Source organism: Rhinopithecus bieti, unplaced genomic scaffold, assembly GCF_001698545.2.
Source record: "Rhinopithecus bieti isolate Rb0 unplaced genomic scaffold, ASM169854v2 scaffold_36315, whole genome shotgun sequence".
Taxonomy (NCBI): domain Eukaryota; kingdom Metazoa; phylum Chordata; class Mammalia; order Primates; family Cercopithecidae; genus Rhinopithecus; species Rhinopithecus bieti.
This window is the reverse complement of record NW_016815814.1, coordinates 1,482,100-1,502,152: the sequence shown is the minus strand read 5'-3', so window position 1 is coordinate 1,502,152 and position 20,053 is coordinate 1,482,100. Positions and strand designations below refer to the sequence as shown.

Genomic DNA, 20,053 nt, shown 5'->3' with positions numbered 1-20,053 from the left:
TATTCAATTAGGAAAAGAGAAAGTCAAACCGTCCTTATTTGCAGATGACATGATTGTATATTTAGAAAACCCCATCATCTCAGCCCCAAATCTCCTTAAGCTGATAAGCAACTTCAGCAAAGTCTCAGGATACAAAATCAATGTGAAAAAATCACAAGCATTCTTATACACCAGTAACAGACAAACAGAGGGCCAAATTATGAGTGAACTCCCATTTACAATGGCTACAAAGAGAATAAAATACCTAGGAATCCAACTGACAAGGGATGTGAAGGACCTCTTCAAGGAGAACTACAAACTACTGCTCAATGAAATAAAAGAGGACACAAACAAATGGAAGAACATTCCATGCCCATGGATAAGAAGAATCAATATTGTGAAAATGGCCACACTGCCCAAGTTAATTTATAGATTAAATGCCATCCCCATCAAGCTACCAATGACTTTCTTCACAGAATTAGAAAAAATTACTTTAAATTTCATATGGAATCAAAAAAGAGCCTGCATTCCCAAGACAATCCTAAGCAAAAAGAACAAAGCTGGAGGCATCACGCTACCTGAGGCCACAGTCACCAAAACAGCATGGTACTGGTACCAAAACAGATATATAGACCAATGAAACAGAACAGAGGCCTCAGAAATAACACCATACATCTACAACCATCTGATCTTTGATAAACCTGACAAAAACAAGAAATGGGGAAAAAATTCCCTATTTAATAAATGGTGCTGGGGAAACTGGCTGGCCATATGTAGAAAACTGAAGCTGAATCCCTTCCTTACGCCTTATACAAAAATTAATTCAAGATGGATTAAAGACTTAAATGTTAGACCTAAAACTATAAAAACCCTAGAAGAAAATGTAGGCAATACCATTCAGGACATAGGCATGGGCAAGGACTTCATGACTAAAACACAAAAGGCAATGGCAACAAAAGCCCAAATACACAAATGGGATCTAATGAAACTAAAGAGCTTCTGCACAGCAAAAAAAACTACCATCAGAAGTAACAGGAAACCTACAGAATGGGAGAAAATTTTTGCAATCTACCCATCTGACAAAGGGCTAATTTCCAGAATCTACAAAAAACTTAAACAAATTTACAAGAAAAAGACAGCCCCATTGAAAAGTGGGCAAAGGATATGATGAGACACTTCTTAAAAGAAGACATTTATGCAGCCAACAGATACATGAAAAAATGCTCATCATCGCTGGTCATTAGAGGAATGCAAATCAAAACCACAATGAGATACAATCTCACACCAGTTAGAATGGTGATCATTTAAAAAATCAGGAAACAACAGGTGCTGAAGAGGACGTGGAGAAATAGAAACGCTTTTACACTGTTGGTGGGAGTGTAAATTAGTTCAACCATTGTGGAAGACCGTATGGTGATTCCTCAAGAATCTAGAACTAGAAATACTATTCAACCCAGCCATTCCATTACTGGGGATATACCCAAAGGATTATAAGTCATGCTGCTATAAAGACACGCACACATATGTTTATTGTGGCACTATTCACAATAGCAAAGACTTGGAATCAACCCAACTGTCCATCAGTGACAGACTGGATTAAGAAAATGTGGCACATACACACCATGGAATTCTATGCAGCCATGAAAAAGGATGAGTTCATGTCCTTTGTAGTGACATGGATGAAACTGGAAACCATCATTCTGAGCAAACTATCACAAGGACAGAAAACCAATGAAATAAAAGAGGACACAAACAAATGAAAGAACGTTCCATGCCCATGGATAGGAAGAATCAGTATCGTGAAAATGGCCACACAGCCCAAGTTAATTTATAGATCAACGCCATCCCCATCAAGCTACCAATGACTTTCTTCACAGAATTAGAAAAAAGTACTTTAAATTTCATATGGAACCAATGTGGGAACTGAACAATGAGAACACTTGGACACAGGGTGGGGAACATCACACACCAGAGCCTGTCGTGGGGTGGGGGTTGGGGGAGGGATAGCATCAGGAGAAATACCTAATGTAAATGACAAGTTGATGGGTGCAGCAAACCAACACGGCACATGTATACCTATGTAACAAACCTGCATGTTGTGCACATGTACCCTAGAACTTAAAGTTTAATACAAATAAATAAATAAATAAATAAGAACTTAAGCTTCTTGCTGAGTCCATTGAAATAATTTTTTAGTCTCTCTAGGAGTGCCTAAAAGTAGCTAAGAATGAGCCCAGTGATCTTCCAAGCAGGGAAATCATCTCTCTTCTTTTCTTCCTCCCTTGGGGCAGCCCCTGTCATTGACATAGGCTGACATATTCAGTGCTGCCTCTTACAACTGGGAGAAGGGGCCTGGGAACCCACAGCCCCAGAGTCCTCAGCTGAGCTGTCTCCACTTGCTGCCCCTCCATGGCGTCCTGCCTTTGGGCAGACGCTGCCATCTCTGCAACTGATCTGGGGAGCCTCAGGGGGCTTAAGGAGCATGAGCCCTCTGGACCCAATGTAGAAATAAGAAAAATGAGTCTCTCCTCACCCTTTGGCATCTCAATCATTCATGTACGCCCTGTGTATTAGTCTGTTTTCACATTGCTATAAAGAACTGCCCAAGACTGGGTAATTTATGAAGAAAAGAGGTTTAATTGACTCACAGTTCTGCATGGCTAGGGAGGCCTCAGGAAATTTACAATCATAGCAGAAGGGCAAGCAGGCACGTCTTACATGGTGGGAGGTGAAAGAGAGAGTATGTGAAGGAGGAACTGTCAGACATGTATGAAACCACCAGATCTCATGAGAACTCACTCACTATCAGGAGAATAGCATGGGGGAAACTGCCCCTATGATCAGTCACCTCCCAACAGTCCCTCCCTCAAAATGAAATTTGGGTGGGGACACACAGCCTAATCATATCACCCTGCAATGTATACCCTAGTTTCTTAGAGAAACTAGTGAAAAAAAAAGGGAGGACTTTTCTCATCTGTGGCTACTGTTGTTTTTATACTCAGTCCCCACCCACCACCCTGAGACCTGGAATATGAGTTCCCTGGGGACTGGACCAGGGACAAATTTGAGCCTGAAACATCACAATGTGATTGAACTGCTCCTCCCTCTCCAGAGTTTGTTACTGGATTAGGAGTGTGTCCCAGCCCCCTCTTTCCTGAGCAGGTCTGCCCTGACAGAGTCTTTAGTCCTGCAAATGACATATTCAGTGCTGACATATTAGCACTGACATATTCAGTTCAGTCATATTCAGTGCTGACATATTCAATTCAGAGGATTACCAAGAAATCTTTAAGTAATGTCTAAATCCCAGATGAGACCCACTCAAAACTCTCTCGCAATAAATAAAACTATCCTGCAGGAATTCCGTCCTTGCTCAAGAGTCCTTTCCCAGAGAGAGGAGATCTAAAATAGAGGTCAAATTTCCTGGCCTCCTTGTTTAAAGAAAGGCACTCCATTGACAGACTTCCCTTTAGGGGGAACATCTTAATTTCCTTACTAGTCCTTTCCACTCCTGATGGTGTCACTTCTAATTCTCCCTGCCACTCCTGCTTCTCTGCAGCCTAGGGAAGAGCCAGCTGTGTCCAAGCTCGGGACTGTGGGTAAGGGCGAGCTGGCTTGCCAGCTCTGGAAGGCAGCTGCCCAGTGTTTATTTTCTGGCTACCTGCTCGCTCTGTGCTCTTAGTTTCCTTCCCAAGGGATCAGGAGCAGTGCACCTTATCCTGCCTGGAATGTGCTGCTTCTCCTTGTCCTGCTGTCTGCTTGGGGCAGAGAGACCCTCCCCACAACTTAACCCATATGTCAGTAGTTATTCCTGTGGAGGCCCTCCATTGAGCTGAGTTAGTTTGGGCAATGCTTTACACACAGGCAGTACCCCAGCCGTCCACAGCAGGCAGAGCTGTAGCTGTCCATTGACTCACATCCTCCCCATCCCTGAAGGAAGACCACAGCACTGGGTCCTCTGGCCTGGCTCCAGGCAACAGGCAGCTGGAACCTGGGCCTTTCAGTGGTGATAGGCTCTAGCCATGGCCAACTTCTGTGTATCTTGAGACTGCTGAAGACTGAGTAGGCCTCGTTTTTATTTTGCGTTTTAAATTTTAAAATATATTAACATTTTATTGAGCTATACAATAAAGTGCAGATTTTAAGTGCACAGCTCAATGAATGTTTACATATATACATTCAATGTAGTCATCAACCAGAGGAAGACATAGAACATTTCCAATGCCCCAGAAGGTTTTTTCATGCCACTCCCAGGCAATACCCAACCTCACCCTTGGCCCCAAGGGAGTGGAAAGGGAAAGTAATAGAATTATCCTTTAATTTATCCTCAGCATAATGGAATATGCTGAGCAGTTCTCAGCAAAAATCAAACACATTCTGGCAAGTCTCTTGAGGTGGAGGTCAACTGCAGACGGTAAGGAGTTGGCAAAGTAGCCCCAGAATTCTCCCTATTGTGATTAGTTTGGGTCAAACAGGAGAAAAGAAAAGCTAACAAAGGTCATGAATAAGAGGACAGGATGATTGTCCATTGACCAGGTGTTGTGTACCTAAGGCCATGCCCTTACGGGTGTAGCAACAGCAACTTTTTAGAGGAAGACTGAAGGGTGAGCTGCATCATTAGAAGCAGTGAGGGGTGAATTCTTGGGGTGTCCCTTCTTGGGGGTCATATACTACTGCATGAGCTGGAAGGGCCATGCTGCAGCCAGGGAATCCTTCCCTAGTGGTTAAAAGCATGCTGAGGAAATGGACTTACCACCTTAAAATAGGGTACACCTAGACCCTAAACCCCAAGAAGCACTTGATTCCATTCTTGAATGTGTGCTGAGCCCTTTGCTGCAACATCAGACATTTCCTCAAGAGCCAAGGGAGAATTAGGGACAGTGTCTGGACTGATAAGAAGGAATGGCAGGCCAAACAGAGCTGGGCAGTGAGCTTCAAGTGACAATTGCTTGAAGTTTTCCTAGGAACAGCCCTCGGTATTGGGTTTCCGCAGCATGAGTACAGGAATGTGGTGAGCCTGGAATTTTCAAAGGGGCTTTAGGGGTGAAAGAATTGGAGACCCCAGTGCTGGGGTGGGCCCAGGTCTAGAGGCATGTGTACTGATTGGAGTTATCCAGCCTCTTTCAGGTGTATCTGTAAGGAATGATTTCAGCTGTGAAAAAAGAGAACTCAGTCACAGTGGCCTAAACAGGCAGAGACTGATTCAGACTGATTCAGATCATGTGAGTACAGAGAAAGGTAGTCCCAGCTGGTGAAGCTCAGGAATAATGCAGTCAGGCATTCTAGCTCTTTCTTTCTTTCCTGAATCTTCCTTCCCTAGGATTGTTGCCTTATGGTCCTAAAATGGCCAATCATCTCCTGACTCCTCATATCCTCCTTGAGGGAAGGATGACAGGAACGCGCAAAGGGCAAAGTCACATGCCAGCTGAGTCTGTTCCTCCTCATCAGGAATGAGAAATCTTTCCCAAAAGCCCCACTTAGCAATTTCTACTTACAACTCATTGGCAGGAACTGAGATCATATGGCCACCCACAGGCCAATCACAGGCTGAAGAAAATGATATTGCTTTATTGTCTTAAAAGAAACCAAGACTGATTTAGTCCAGGCTTTCTCAGTCTTGGCACTGTAAACATTTGAAGCCAGAACATTCTTTGTTGTAGGGCGGTACCCTGGGCATTGTAGAATGTTTAGCAGCATCTCTGGTGTCTACCCATTAGATGCCAGTAGCATACCCTCCAGCTGTAACAATCAAAAATGTCTCCGAACACCACTAGATGTCTTCAGGGGAGGGGAGAAAAATCACACCCCAGTTGAAAACTACTGATTCAGACCAATCATGATTAATTCCCTGGAACCAAAGGAATGTATTTTCTAAAATTAAGGGCTTTTTGTTGTTGTTGTTGTTGTTGCTACTTAAATTAGAGCCGTGTTAGAAGGAAAGAGGGAGGTGGGGAATAGGGATTGGGTAATCAATGGACTGGTTTTGCCACAGAATATTAGACAACTGTTACCAGCAATAGATGAATAAGCATTTCTTTTAAAGGTCATATCCTCTTTAGTTTCTGCCTGTTTGGGGTAACTTTATTGTCTTCAAATGGTTACTGTTTATCTTTTTGTCCAAGTTTATAATTGTTATGGCAGGAAAGTTAGTCTGATATCAGCTACTTCATCATTATTAGAAGATAGAAGTCTCAATATTTTATTAATTCACCAATTTATTTTTATTATATTTGAGTTAACAAATGCTTGAATTCATTCATTCAGTCAGTTATCCAAATAGATATTTGTATAATAAAGTATTTGTTTGGGTCCATGTGTTCTAATCCTGGGAGCTCTGAATGAACAAATTCTATTTAATTCTATCTCAGATGAGCAAAGGAGTTTGCATGACATGTGGCATGTCATTTACTGTGAGAAACACAATTGTATGGGAAATACGAAAAATAAGAATCTCATCTACATGCCTCACCATGTGTGCCAAGCACACAGGTGTACCCCAGGACCTCCTGCACTTGGGAGCTTACAGGACCCAGAGAGAAAATGGTGCCAGGGAATGCCCATAAGGCCACATCTGAAGCAGCAAGACCTGCGGGGCCATCCAAGGGCTAGCTCTGGCTAAGAATTAAGGAAGTATCAACAAGCTGGCCACTGGGCTCATTTGTGGAATGGGAGTGTGAAGGTGGGTGGTGTGGTCTAGGCGCCCACATGGAGGGCCTGGAGGAGTATTGGGATCCAGGAGACTGAAACAACATGGAGCTGGGAAGAGAACCAAGGAAACAACGCAGAGAGAACAGTGAAGCCAGACAGTATTTTCCTTCTGGAATCTTCTCCAACTGTAGATGAGAAGCAGTCTACCTCTCCCCGGCCCCACCCCACTGGAAGCCTGGTTCCCTGTAACCCTCAAAGCCCTGGAATTGGTACCATGATAAAATCAAAAGAAGGGCTGGCCCTGCAGAAAGTATTAATAGTTCATCCTTGGATTTGAGGAACCTGCACAGGCAGGAAACAGGCTGGGAAATTCCCTTCATTCTGCCCAGGAGATGGCTAATTACAGAAAAATCCTGCCAAAGGCAGTCTGCAAGCCTTTCTTCAGAACTGGGACACAACTGCTTCCCTTCCCACCACACCCTGCCCCAGCCTGCACCCTGGGTGGTGCTATCTACAGGGTGTGGGTAGGAGAGCCAGCAGGGAAGAAATTAGCCTTCTCCTTTTAAAACTCATTTAAAAGTAGCAATATCTCCTGTGGAAAGTGGTAGTGCCACTTTTAAGTGATTCATAAAAGGGAAAGACTAATTTGTACTTGAGTCCCAGTGTGGTCAAGAAGAAACCATGTACCATAGGATGGGTCACTTTCTAAAAGTCCCTACCCTTTGGGGAATGAGGATTTTACCTGTCCACTCCCAGCAAAGGACCTGTCACAGGAGAAAGGGGGTTGGGGAAACCAAGATGATGCCTGGTTCTTCCTAACTTCTTTATTAAGGCATTTAGTGCTATAAACTTTCCTCTTAACAACGCTTTAGTTGTATCCCAGAGATTTTGGTAAGGTATATCTCCATTTTTAGTAATTTCAAAGAATTGTTTATTTCTTCCTGAATTTTGATGTCATAACATAGTAATTTCTATGTTATGAAGTCTACATAACAACACAATGACAGGTTCAAAATCTCACACAAGCTTGATAAAAAGACAAGACCCAATGAACAAGATTGTGTTCATTTCTTAAAGCTCTTTTTTCTTTATTTTTGTCTAAGCTGATTCAAAGAACCAGGCTTCGAGCTCTGAGATTCTTTCCTTAGCTTGGTCTATTCTGCTGTTAATACTTCTGATTGTATTATGAAATTCTTTTTTCAACTCAACAAGCTCAGGTTGGGTCTTTTGTAAAACTGCTATTTCATTTTTCAGCTCTTAAACCATTTCACTGGATTGCTTGGTTTCCTCGGATTGGATTTCAGTTTTCTCCTGGATATCTATAAACTTCATTGCTATTCAGATTCTGAATTCCATGCCCGTCATCTCAGATTGGTTAAGAACAATTGCTGCGGAGCTAGGGCGCTCATTTGGAAGTAAGGGGACACTCTGGTTTTAATTGCTACAGTTCTTGCACTGATTCTGTCTCATCTGGGAGGGTTGGTATTCCTTTAACTTTGGCGTAAACTGAATATAGTCAGTTGGCTTCATTTCTGGAAGTTTTCAGAGGGCTAATGGTCTAAACAGTCTGTTGAATTCTAGTCCTCCGCCTGGCAGGAAGGAAAATTAGCAGTTTTTCGTGTTGTAGTTTGGGCTGAAATCCAGCAGATGGCGCCTGAGAGCAATGGGCGGTAGCTAGGCTCTCATTCTGCCACCTGGCTCCTTTGTGTATCCAGGCCTTTGAGGCCGTGCTCTGTGGTGCAAGGATGAGAGGGGTAACCCCTCACCAGGTCCCCTCCTGGGTCTTGGGGGGAAGGACCCCTGATCACTGGCACTGTGGCCGCGACTTTTTGTTGTTGTTAGGTGTTCCAGGTCGTGGGGCTCCTTCAGGCAGAGGTCCAGCATGGAGACAGGCCCCACCCTTACTGGACCAGCTCTGCGGAGGGAGGCACGCCTAGGTTCCACACCAGCCCACGAACCTGTGCGGCTCACCCCTCTCTGACAGTTTTCTGAGAGTTTGGGCTCCTCTTCTGCTGAAGCACCGGGCCCAGTTCCGCACTCCGGAGCCACAGACCGTAGCCCTGGAACGTCCGGATATGCTCACAGCTCCCTCCCCTGGACCCTGGGATCTGTGTGCACTGGGGGAATCCAAACAGCTCCCAGGCTGCCGGAATGCACTCAAGTGGAGCAAAGCACCCAGGGTGAGCAGCTGAGGCTGCACTGTGTACACACTCCTGTGGAGTGGCTGGGCAGGAATCCTGGGAGGGACTGGCAGGCAGGTGGGCCTGCGGGACAGATATGCCCTAATCCCACGGGGAAGCCCTTCTTCTCCCATTCTGGTGGTTATATGGGGCCAGAGCCTCTCAGAGGGAGACAAGGAGCCCTGGGGGATGAGTGCTCCCGCGGAGCTCTCACAGACAAAGCCTCCAGCTCCGTGCCTGCTGAAGCCCTTTCTCCATCTAATCTCTAGTGAGAGTCCCATGTCAGCTCAAACGCGAAGGCCGGGGGTCTCTGCAGCTAGAATCCCAGAGGTCTGCCGCAAGAGAATAAATTGTTGTTAAAGTAATTCCTCTTTGCCCTGAATTTGCATTCAGCCGACCGTTCATGTGTGACTCAGCTTCACGATCTGAAATTTGTATACAATGTGCAATTTATTTGAAACATAGGAAGTTGCTTTTCTGCTATATATTGACTTGGCATTTCTAGTTACGTTTTCACTCCTGTTACGATCTTCAGTATGGTGCATCTTTTCCTGGGTGTTAGGTGCTCATTCCTCTCTCCCTTTCTCCTTTCTCACTCCAGGACAACACATATTATAATAATGTTTACTCAGGTTGAGTCTACTGCTTCGGTGAGTTAAAAGACATTTTAACTCATATGAATGGCCCTAAAAGCCTTCACCTGAGCATTCAAGTTGTTTGATAAGGGTATGCCATGTCCCTCCCCTGGCCAGGTCAATGCCACCACCATGTGAGCCTCTGCTCTACCCAGTTGCCCCCACATATTTGCATGGTTAGATGGGAAGCCGATCCAGACGGCAGATGCAGAAATGGAAGTTCGACCCCAGCTGACTAGTCCGCATGTGACCCAGTGGTGTTATCTGGGAATTTTCACACATTATGCACATTATTTAAAATTCTGGCAATTTTATTTCTTCTATATAGTGACATAGACACTGCTTGTATTCCCTTAGCTGCTTTCAAAAAACAACAAACACCAAAAAAATCTGTAAATACAGCATTTATGTTTTCTGACTGAATCTCAAAATTAGTTGGGGCATTGGGAAAGAATTTAATTTGACTTTTGAGTGTAAATCAAGTATGTATTTCTTTGAAAAGATAAAACAAGAGGGCTGATCATCCTAAACATGAGTGTCTGCACAGATTGAAATTCCCAAGATGCCGGGGAACCCAGTCTTTGCACAGTCTCTAGCACCGACATTATCTGGAAAAGGGGAAATTTTTCAAAGAAAGAGCATTAAAAAACATATTATTGGAATTATTAGAATAATAACATATTTGCTTAAATAAAACTGACAACTTTTGGAAGTGCTGGTTGGCTCAATCCCAGTGATATTATGCCATTCTGTATCAATGGCATACCTATGTGCCTTTATTTGCTTTATGAATGAGCACTTAAAATTTTTTTCTGGGCAGTAGATGTATAATAAACATGAACTCTTCTTTATCTACCTTCCACTACTCTGAGAAATTTCCTTTGCTGTGTTCATCATCAGCTGGCCCGACCTCTTTCACTCTGGCTGCTCTGCCATGTTTAGAAACTTTGTATAAAAATGACAGTAATATCTGCAGTAGCATATGTTACCCAGATGAATCAGGGTTTTTACTCCCTGTCTGTAAGTTCACTTTGCCTTCTCTTTGCTGCACCAATTCTATTCTAGATGCTGAGAGCATTTCTTAGTGACTTCCTTCTTATTATCTTCCAAAAGATGCTATTCTAAGGGCCCAGAAGACTTTTTGCTACTTGAAAATCTTACATATGAAAGTAAACAAGAATCGAATAGTTTTTCATTGGCACCCAGGAATCCTTTATTCCATCCTCTCTTTTCACTTGTCAGCTTCTTCACTAGATTATATGTTCCTTGGAGACAGTTTAATTCATTTCTGTATTCCTAACATTTAGCACAATTTACACACATGGCATGTAATGAATTCCCAAAACAAACTGAACTAAGTACTGTTTCCATTTATTTGCATTTCACATGGCACCCAGCAGAGCACCTGGCACATAGTAGCTTTCAGAAAATATTTGGTGAATGAATGACTTATTGGTACTCACGTGTGTTTTCAACCACTTCCCCCTTATACAAGGGCATATGTTTGCAGAGTTTCTCAATGGGTGACCCAAGCAGGAACCAATCGATGTCGGTGATCAGAGACTCCAGAGGGTTGTACTTGACCCAGATGTATTTGTTGGAGAATATGTTGTCCAGAGTCTAGATCAGTATAACAGAAAACAACATAAAATAAATTGACAAAATTGGTGTACCTTATTCGAAATTGTGATGATTTTCTGTTTCAGATTATTAAACAGAAAAAAGTTAGGGATCTCAAGGCAGCATCTCTTTTTGAGCACTCTATCAGTGAAGTAGCCTCATTAGTAATTACCAGTGTTATTTTACCTCTGGTGGCAACGAAGCCCAAAGAAGGTAAGTCCCATGTCAAAGGTGGCACCTATAAGAAGTTGTGGAGGGAGACTTAAACCTTGGGTCTCTAGCTGAAGTGCAGTGTTTGTATATATTCACTATACTGTATTATTTCTTTGCATCTTTGTGTCATTGAATATTAGAACTTCTCTTATTATTCTTCCAATCACCATTTCTCATAGCCCTGCTCTGAGAAGATAAGCTGATCAGTCCTTGCTATGTCACTGGAATTTATTATAAGTTCTTGTATTTAGGACTATGTGGTAGAAATCAAGCTGAGATTTGCTCCTGCTCTTAAAAAATAATAAAATAAAAGTTAAAACACTTTAATAACTTTAATAAGTTGAGTATCATATTTATGGTAAGGCATGATAGTATGATCTTCTCCCTCACTCTCTTCATTTCTCCATAAATACCAGTATTGCCTGGCTTAAGAATAGAGAATACTCAAGAGTGCCCCAGAATTACCTGTTTCTCATAGATGTATCGTTGAAGATTGTTCAGAGGAGGGGTGTTCTGAAGGTCCATCTTCAGGATAAAGCAGGCTCTTGGGGAGAGCACCCTGGATGCAATGTAGCCCTGAGGCAGCAAGAGTACAGTTACTGATCCTCCCCAGTTCCCTGAATCTGAACTTGGTGAAGATGATGTCTGAACCTTGGAAGAAAGACTTGAATATATGATGGGATTGCTTTCCAACCTGCAATCAACTTTATCCACTTGACTTATTTTACATAATGTTTTCATTTTTCTTCTCGTCATTTCTACCCCTTTGAAATTTGTGCAAACCCACGACTGTATTCTGCTTTTCATGTTATGGAACCAGGGTCTGCAATTTGAGGTTTGAAAGATTGAGAAGAAGCACTTCTCTGTCTCTTTCTATTATTATTATTATTATTATTATTATTATTATTATTATTAGAGACTGATGCTCACTCTGTTGCCCAGCTGGAGTGCAGTGGTGCAATCTCAGTTCACTGAAGCCTCCACCTCCCTGGTTCAAGCGACTCTCCTGCCTCAGCCTCCAGAGTAACTGGGACTATCGGTGTGCACTACCACACCCAGCTAATTTTGTGTGTTTAGTAGAGATGGAGTTTTACCATGCTAGCCAGGCTGGTCTCGAACTCCTGATCTCAAGTGTTCCACCCACCTTGGGCTCCCAAAGTGCTGAGATTACAGGCGTAAGCTACTGCATCTGGCCTCTTTCCATTAATTTTATTCTGCCTCCTCCCCAATTTGGGATACACAGAATATTCTTTAGAACTGTGCTGTCCAATATGATAGTTATTAGCTGTATGCCACTATCTAAATTTAAATTCAAATTAGATAAAATTTAAAATGAACTTCTTCCGTTACACATTTTGAGAACTCAATAACCACAAGGGCTGGTGGCTTCCCTATTGGAAATGCAAATCTAGAATACTTCCAGCACTGCAGAAAGTTCTATTAGACAGTGCTGCTTTAGAAACTCTCATAAGCATACCCACACCCACACTCATGCACCCCCACACACGTCTCATCTATCTTCTCCTCATTTACCATCTTTTCTTCCTATCCAGTTTTCTTCATCCCTTCTCCACCTCAAACCCAAGCTGGCTGGATAGAGATGGGTTGGAATAAGGTGGGATTGAGAGAGCAATGGAGGGTGAAGACCCTGGGGCCAGAAGGGACCTAAGCCCACTGAGTCTTCACCTGGAGTGAAAATTGTCTCTAGAGAGTTCCAAATAATGATATACCCTAGAAAGCTATATCTAATAGAAATCTTTCTGGTTCCTACTTTTCAATTCTCACAAATTGTGGGTTCCTAAAATTCAAAAATAGACAGAGGCTGAGCCTGGTGATAATGGAAGAAGCTTAAAGCAAGTCCTCACTACTCTATTTTTTTTAAGACAGCTTTGGGATTTCCATGACAGTTGCTTAAAAACAATTTCAGTGCCACTTCCTTTTAAACCACATCTTCTAATGACTCTGTACTTTCAAACGTGCCATTGAACTGCCAACACCAATGGAAAAGAGGAATGTGAAGACATTTCTGGAAGAAAAGGGACAGAGAGCATGTTCAAACGTCTAGTGAGATGAGCTGGAACCTACTTATATCCATAGTGCGTATCTCGGAACCTGGGTAGAAGCAGGTTCACAATTGGTTGGTGGAACAAATGGAAAACAAATGAATAAATAAATGATGAAGGATAAGTTTTCAGAGCAGATTTCTGTGACTTATTGTTAATGCCAGTATCTAACACTTGAAAATAGTTTAGTGCTTTTAGTTAGCAAACTTTCTTTTTTACAGAAAAAGTGCGATTTATTGCCTATCCTATGTACACAATTAAATGTGTACAGTTGCTCTGGATTTCTGCTATGTTGTGATTGCTTTTTGATTGTTCTTTTATTTATTTATTTATTTATTTATTTATTTATTTATTTATTTATTTTTGAGACAGGATCTCATTCTGTCACCCAGGCTGGAGTGCAGTGGTGTAATCTCAGCTCACTGCAGCCTTAACTTCCTGGGCTCCAGCAATCCTCCCACCTCAGCCTCCCGAGTAGGTAGGACCACAGGCATGCACTATCACACCCAGCTAATTTTTGTATTTTTGGTAGAGATGAGATCTCGCCATATTGCCCAGGCCAGTCTCCAACTCCTGGGCTCAAGAGATCCTCTTGCCTCAGACTCCCTAGGTGCTGGGATTACAGGCATGAGCCACTGTGCCCGTCCAAGTGTTCTTTTTCTGCATGATGTTCTGTGTTAGAAGCACTATTCATTCATTTATTCATTCAACAAATGTGTTTGAGTGTCTGCATGCCGGGCTTTGCTTTGAACTTTGGTTACTCTTCTCCGCACTTTCTGAGCCTGTAGTGGGATAATAGCATCACTCTTCCAATTTCTACAAGCAAATGCCTATGTTTCCTGTCATATGTTTTTCTTCAAAATGGTTTTGTTTTTTAACCAATTGCTTGATTATTTAAAGAGAAAGGTGAAAGTGAGGAATTCTTAAAGAATTACAAGGTTAAATCTAAGAATTCAAGTATGTATGATGCCATACAGATAGATAGATAGATAGATAGATAGATAGATAGATAGATAGATAGATCTCTCTGCTCTTTAGAAAATTAGTCCTGAAGAATATGAAAATTCATTTGCTGCTTACATGTTTATAGTCAAAAATTGTGGTAGAAGAGCATGATCCTGCATGGATGTTGACAATGGCAGTATTTTTTTCATTGTCAATCGTCACTGTCTCCTGAACATTGTCACCATGGCTGCTTGGGCTGATGATGTTAAAAACCTAGATTGAAAAGAAAGACAAAAAGGTTTTCCATAAATCTTATACATTTGAAAGGCAACTCTTTCAACAAAATTAAGCATCTGCCTGCTATGAACAAGGGATTAAAAATTAAAACTCTCCACTGGGGTCCCAATCCAAAAGCTTGTGATGCCATAAGAATGCAAAGCTTTTCCTTAGAGTTTACTATATTATATATGGGAGACGCAGTGATATCACAGGAGAAATGAGACTGACTAAATTTTAAAGCAATGGCTTACATTTGCGAAGGTATTGTGGTTGGAAAGGAATAGCCAAGCTCATTGTTTCCATTATTGTTTATTTCTGAGATTCCATCCCAAATAAGGTATATGGCTTCTCTACCGTCTTTCAGGCTCTCTTGTACCTTCCTTTTCCTCTCCCAACATCTCTAAGAGATAAAGCCCATAGGAAACCAACTCACCTCATATCCATGAGATTGCATCCCAAAGATGGTCAGTGCCACCAGAAATGCCACCTGAAAAACAGACCCACCACATCCATTCTCTATAGGGTAGTCATTGAGGGTGGGGACAGGAGAGAACACTGGACAGGAAAGGCACAGATATCCCAGAAAATGTACACCTAGAGACAGTGATAGCACTCCCTTTCCAAAGTGTGAAGCATACACATTCACTCATTTGACAGGCGTTTGTTGAGTTCATTCTATTTGCCAGGCACATGGTTCTACATTTGCCACCTAATTCCAAACTCTTTCTAGCATTATCACCATCTAGATAATAGGAGAAACTTGGGGCAGGTGAGCAGTGAAGGACTCATTTTACTATGGAAATACCCTGGTATGAGTCACATTGGCTTTGGATAACAGTGGTCAAATTGTGTCCTCTTGTAAAAAAACAAAACAAAACAAAACAAAACACCAAAAACAAAAACTTTAATCCCTTAAGACTGAGAGGGTAATACAGATTTAAAATGAATCATGGGTGATAAAGACACAACAGGTTTCTAAGGGAAACTATGAAAATAGAATGCTTGAGAGCACAATTAACTTTTGAGGCTGACATCAAGGAAAACTCCCATATTCTCCTACAACCCACGCCTTAGTGATACTATCATACAAGTGCTGGGCCCGCAGGTCGTGAGCCGACATTGAGGCAGTTCTGATGTTTTGCTGTAGTTCTGTAGGAGTCTGCTCCAACATGCTAACCCAGGTTTTGTGCCCTCTCTTCTGAACATCAGTGAACTGTACTGTCACTGAAAACTACATCAGTACAGAGTTGACTGCGCTGTCATTGAAAACTACTGATGAAAGGAGTCTTGGGGAAGGGGGATATTTTTAAGAACTGTCAGTGGGACTTTCCTACTTCCCTTTCCAATCCACCCTTAATATTTCTCTTCTGGGGACTGGGAGTAGAGCATCTAACAAAGACCTGTGTGCAGATATTCAACCTTCCATAGGGATACATCTTCTCTTACCACAGACCAGCTCTAACAACATATGATACTCCTGTATATTCTATTTAATGAGTCTAAAATAGTGGTTTGAACAAGTAGTCGAAGGGCTAAACCACTTTAATGGTATGATTAGAGAGAGCTTGGGGAGTGTCCTCTGCCCCCAAATGATCTCCCATCCAACACTGTGGTTAATGCACCATGGTTATATAATAATTTTGTGCTTCAGGGTTAGGTCTCAATTTGGGAAATCAAGACAGCCCTGAGAGAGGGAGCTCTTTAAGCTGACAATCTTTAACACTTCAGAAAGAGGTACTTAACATTTTGCTTTCCCCCTTAGCAACTGAATGAGAATAAAGGTCAGAGACTGGGGGAGCGAGTTCCATTCTAGGTCAGAACATAGCCCACTGTCCATGGGGCACTGCAATGTGGAACTATGGAGGCTGGGATCAGATGGAGGAGTGGAGTGGCCATAGAAGGAATGTTTTGTCCCAAGGGAGAATTTAGTCATAACGGGAGGCCATTGAAGACATTCTGGCTGCTTAAGTTTGCCGTGATTGCGCCTGCAAGTGGAGATGAAGATGGATAAATTACATTCTAAATCCACATTTATGGGCTTGGGAAAATCACAGTCCTCTGACTCTCAGTCTCCTTATCTGTAAAATGGGGAGAATACTACTCAGCTCATAGGGTTGTTGCAATGAATAGATGAAATTATTCACGTGAAATGCTTAGTCTAAGGGTTAGTATGCATTTGAGAAATAAGAGGTACTATTATTACTACTACTGATATTATTTTTAAATTACAACTTCTCTCTTAGATAGCAAATGTAGTTGTTTTAAATAGCCCAAATTCCTTATGAAGCTCATAATAAAGGATTATTATCAAACATCCTCCAAATCAAAATTATCTAGAGATTTCTTTGTATTTTTTTATGTTCTTTTAAGTAAACATCTCAAAACAGGCAAAGGACAAAAAAAGTCAGACTTATTCAACACTATTTCTGCCAAAGGTATCATTAATTCAATCACAGAAGCTTAGAAGCATGCACAGTATCTGTCTAAGACTCCCAAAATCCATGGCATATTGTACACGAGCATTGTCTGCAAGCAGTCACCACAACAGTGTTAAGAAGTAGAAACAAATACTCACAAGGATTTTCATTTTGCCTGGGAGAGGAAGGTGCTGGAGTAAGTAAAGCTGCCCCGTGCAGGTTCTATCCTTTATATGGGCTTGAAGATGTGGATGTCTCTTTTTCAAATGATCACTTTGGAAAAGACCATGTCTATATCTCTGGCACACCCCAGCAAACTCCTTTATCAGAATTGAAATCCAACCACATACCTGATATCAATGAAATTCATTAGTCAGTCATGAAAATTCACCACTTGGTCACTCTGTAAATATTCCCTGCTATCTGTACTATGCTGCATTTGAGATTTTAATTTCCACCCTTTAAAAATATCGCATGATGCTTGTTCTATGCATACATTTTGTAGGTCTATAAGGACAAATTCCTAGCATCTCCTCCTAAAGGAAGAGTGCTTCCTTAAGGTCTGAGTTGGGCTCCAACTCGATGTCTTTTCACCACTGTTCTGCTGGCTGAATTCTTCCACAGAGGGAACGGATATGAGACTGGGTGCCAAGACAGTGGCTGGGGAGGTCTGCTTGGAGAACAAACAGTCTAGGACTTTCTTCATTCTTCCCTTTAGATTTGGTGTCACTTTCCAGAAATTCATGAGGAACAAGACCCAGAAGGCATTCTCCCCCATTATCAGGGTTAACCAAATTTTTACATTAAGCTTCGCCCAAAACTGTAAGTTAGAGAGGTCTAGTTGTCTTGCAGAATGTTGAGAAATTCTCAGATTGAAAAAAACAAGAGAGAATAAAGTTTAATTTGTGTAATTTTTTTTTAACGTGACAACTAGAAATGGCTAATGTCAGGGTATAATCATGAACCCAGGAAGGGAAATTTAAAAACAAAACAAACGACAACAACAACAACAACAAACAGTAAATTGTGGCTGGGCGCAGTGGCTCATGCCTGTAATCCCAGCAATTTGGGAGACCAAGCTGGGCAGATCACCTGAGGTCAGAAGTTTGAGACCAGCCTGGACCACATGGTGAAACCCCGTCTCTACTGAAAATACAAAAAAATTAGCCAGGCGTGTTGGTGCCTACCTGTAGTCCCAGCTACTCGGGAGGCGGAGGCAGGAGAATTGCTTGAACCCGGGAGACAGAGGTTGCAGTGAGCCGAGATCATGCCACTGCACTCCAGCCTGGGTGACAGAGCAAGATTCCATCTCAAAACAAAAACAAAAAACCCAGTAAAATGCAAAATGTAAAATATTGAGAATCACCACCGTTAAGCAAAGAGATAACATAAATAATGCCCTTGTTCTACAGCTGAAACAACTTCCTAACTAGCAGCTTTAAACAAAATGGGGCTCTCAAAAAGTAGACATCTGGGCAAGTTAAGGGCCACCTAGTTCACTGGAATCCCTCTACCCTGGCTGTTCAGTGGGGGTGGATGTAAAACACACAGTTTTATTAAATCTTTCTGAGATAGCAGTTGCAGAAAGGATTACAGTTTTGTAATGCACCTGCAAATTTTCTCTCATATCTGGCTTCAGAGACTCAGGAAAGCAAACCAGCAATGCCCGTAGACATTAGGCCAATGAAAGTATTACATGCTATCCTCTACCATGTCCCCCTCCTGTCCTCAGGAGTTCTGGGTCTATAGTCTAATAATGATCATTGCTAGCGTTTGTAGAGCACTCAATATGTTTCAACACTTTCCAAACACTTTGGATATATTGATTCATCTGATTCTCATATCAACCCTAGAAGTTACCTTCTATCCTGTTCCATTTTACAGATAGGAAAATCAAGGTGCAGGGAAGTTAAGTAACTCTCTGGGATCACACAACTTTGAAAGGCAGAGATTGGGATCTGAGCCCAGTTTAACTCCAGAATCCACACTCTTAACTCTGAAAATGATACAGCCTCTCTGATTAGTTGCTGGGTCACTGTTAACTCCTTGCCTTGCTGAAACAGGAGCATTAGCAAGGAGGCTTCTGCTTCCAGAATGCTCCCTGACTGAAAGATAGACTTGGAAATTGTCAGGCCTACCCACAACTCAGAAGTGAAAACTAAAATGAGAAGTGGTGCTTGTAAACGTTGTTACGAATGCAATTCCTGTCTTCACTCCCAGCTCCCCGCTGAGGGAGTGAAATTGCTGACCTGGAAGGGCCTGGTGCTGACCGTGCCCACCTTTGGATACCCTGACGCAGTAGGTCTGAAAAGGGGTGCAGGCATGTGGACTTCTAAAACTTCCGTGTGTTATTCAGATTGAACACTGTTTCAAGTCCCATCTAAACCTCTTACAAGGAAACTAAGAGCCAAACAGGTTAAGGAATTTGCCTAGGATCATATATAGTTAGTATATAGTTTCTGGTAAAGATAACTCTCCCTCAGGCCTTCTGACATTCAGTCCAATATTCTTTAGTTGGTAAAGCACCAAAAGGTTTAAAGTAATACTTCAATGAATGAAGGTATTCATGTTCATTTGTCCACTCTTTTTAAAAAATTATTATTATACTTTAAGTTCTGGGATACATGTGCAGAACATGCAGATTGTTACATAGGTATAGACAAGCCATGATGGTTTGTTGCACCCATCAACCCGTCATCTACATTAGGTATTTCTCCTAATGCTATCCCTCCCCTTGTCCCCCAGTCCCCGACAGGCGTGATGTTCCCCTCCCTGTGTCCATGTGATCTCATTGTTCAACTCCCACTTCTGAGTGAGAACATGCGGTGTTTGGTTTTCTGTTCTTGTGTTAGTTTGCTGAGAATGATGGTTTCCAGCTTCATCCATGTCCCTACAAAGGACATGAACTCATCCTTTTTAATGGCTGCATAGTATTCCATTGTATATATGTACCACATTTTCTTTATCCAGTCTCTCACAATAGCAAAGACTTGAAACCAACCCAAACGCCCATTTATTCACTCTTCTATATGGGCCATTGCTTTGCTAATACAAGCGGTGCGGACACAGATGTT

General features: G+C 42.1%; 2 protein-coding genes across 2 annotated transcripts in view; one reads left to right on the top strand and one right to left on the bottom strand.

Moving 5' to 3' along the window:
- Nucleotides 1-6,964, top strand: part of LOC108516327 (gastrokine-3-like) — a 15,134-nt gene extending 8,170 nt beyond the window's left edge. Inside the window, 1 exon segment of the mRNA XM_017853759.1 lies at nucleotides 6,819-6,964. Within this exon segment, the coding sequence (XP_017709248.1) occupies nucleotides 6,819-6,964 (146 nt within the window).
- A 2,867-nt stretch (nucleotides 6,965-9,831) lies between these two features.
- On the bottom strand, nucleotides 9,832-17,252 carry GKN2 (gastrokine 2). The gene is made up of 6 exons (XM_017853762.1): nucleotides 17,138-17,252; nucleotides 14,996-15,049; nucleotides 14,419-14,556; nucleotides 11,741-11,851; nucleotides 10,906-11,062; nucleotides 9,832-10,050 (listed from the first exon to the last, which is right to left on the bottom strand). Exons 1-6 carry the CDS (start codon nucleotides 17,147-17,149, stop codon nucleotides 9,968-9,970), a joined length of 555 nt encoding a protein of 184 aa, XP_017709251.1. The 5' UTR covers nucleotides 17,150-17,252; the 3' UTR covers nucleotides 9,832-9,967.
- Between the last annotated feature and the right edge of the window lie 2,801 nt (nucleotides 17,253-20,053).

Excerpts from the sequence above, each read along its gene's own strand:
- GKN2 (XM_017853762.1), bottom strand. Across the intron at positions 14,557-14,995 it reads TGCAATCTCATGGATATGAG|GTTTTTAACATCATCAGCCC; the intron begins GTGAGTTGGTTT and ends TTTTCAATCTAG. Across the intron at positions 11,063-11,740 it reads GATACATCTATGAGAAACAG|ACTCTGGACAACATATTCTC; the intron begins GTAATTCTGGGG and ends ATACTGATCTAG.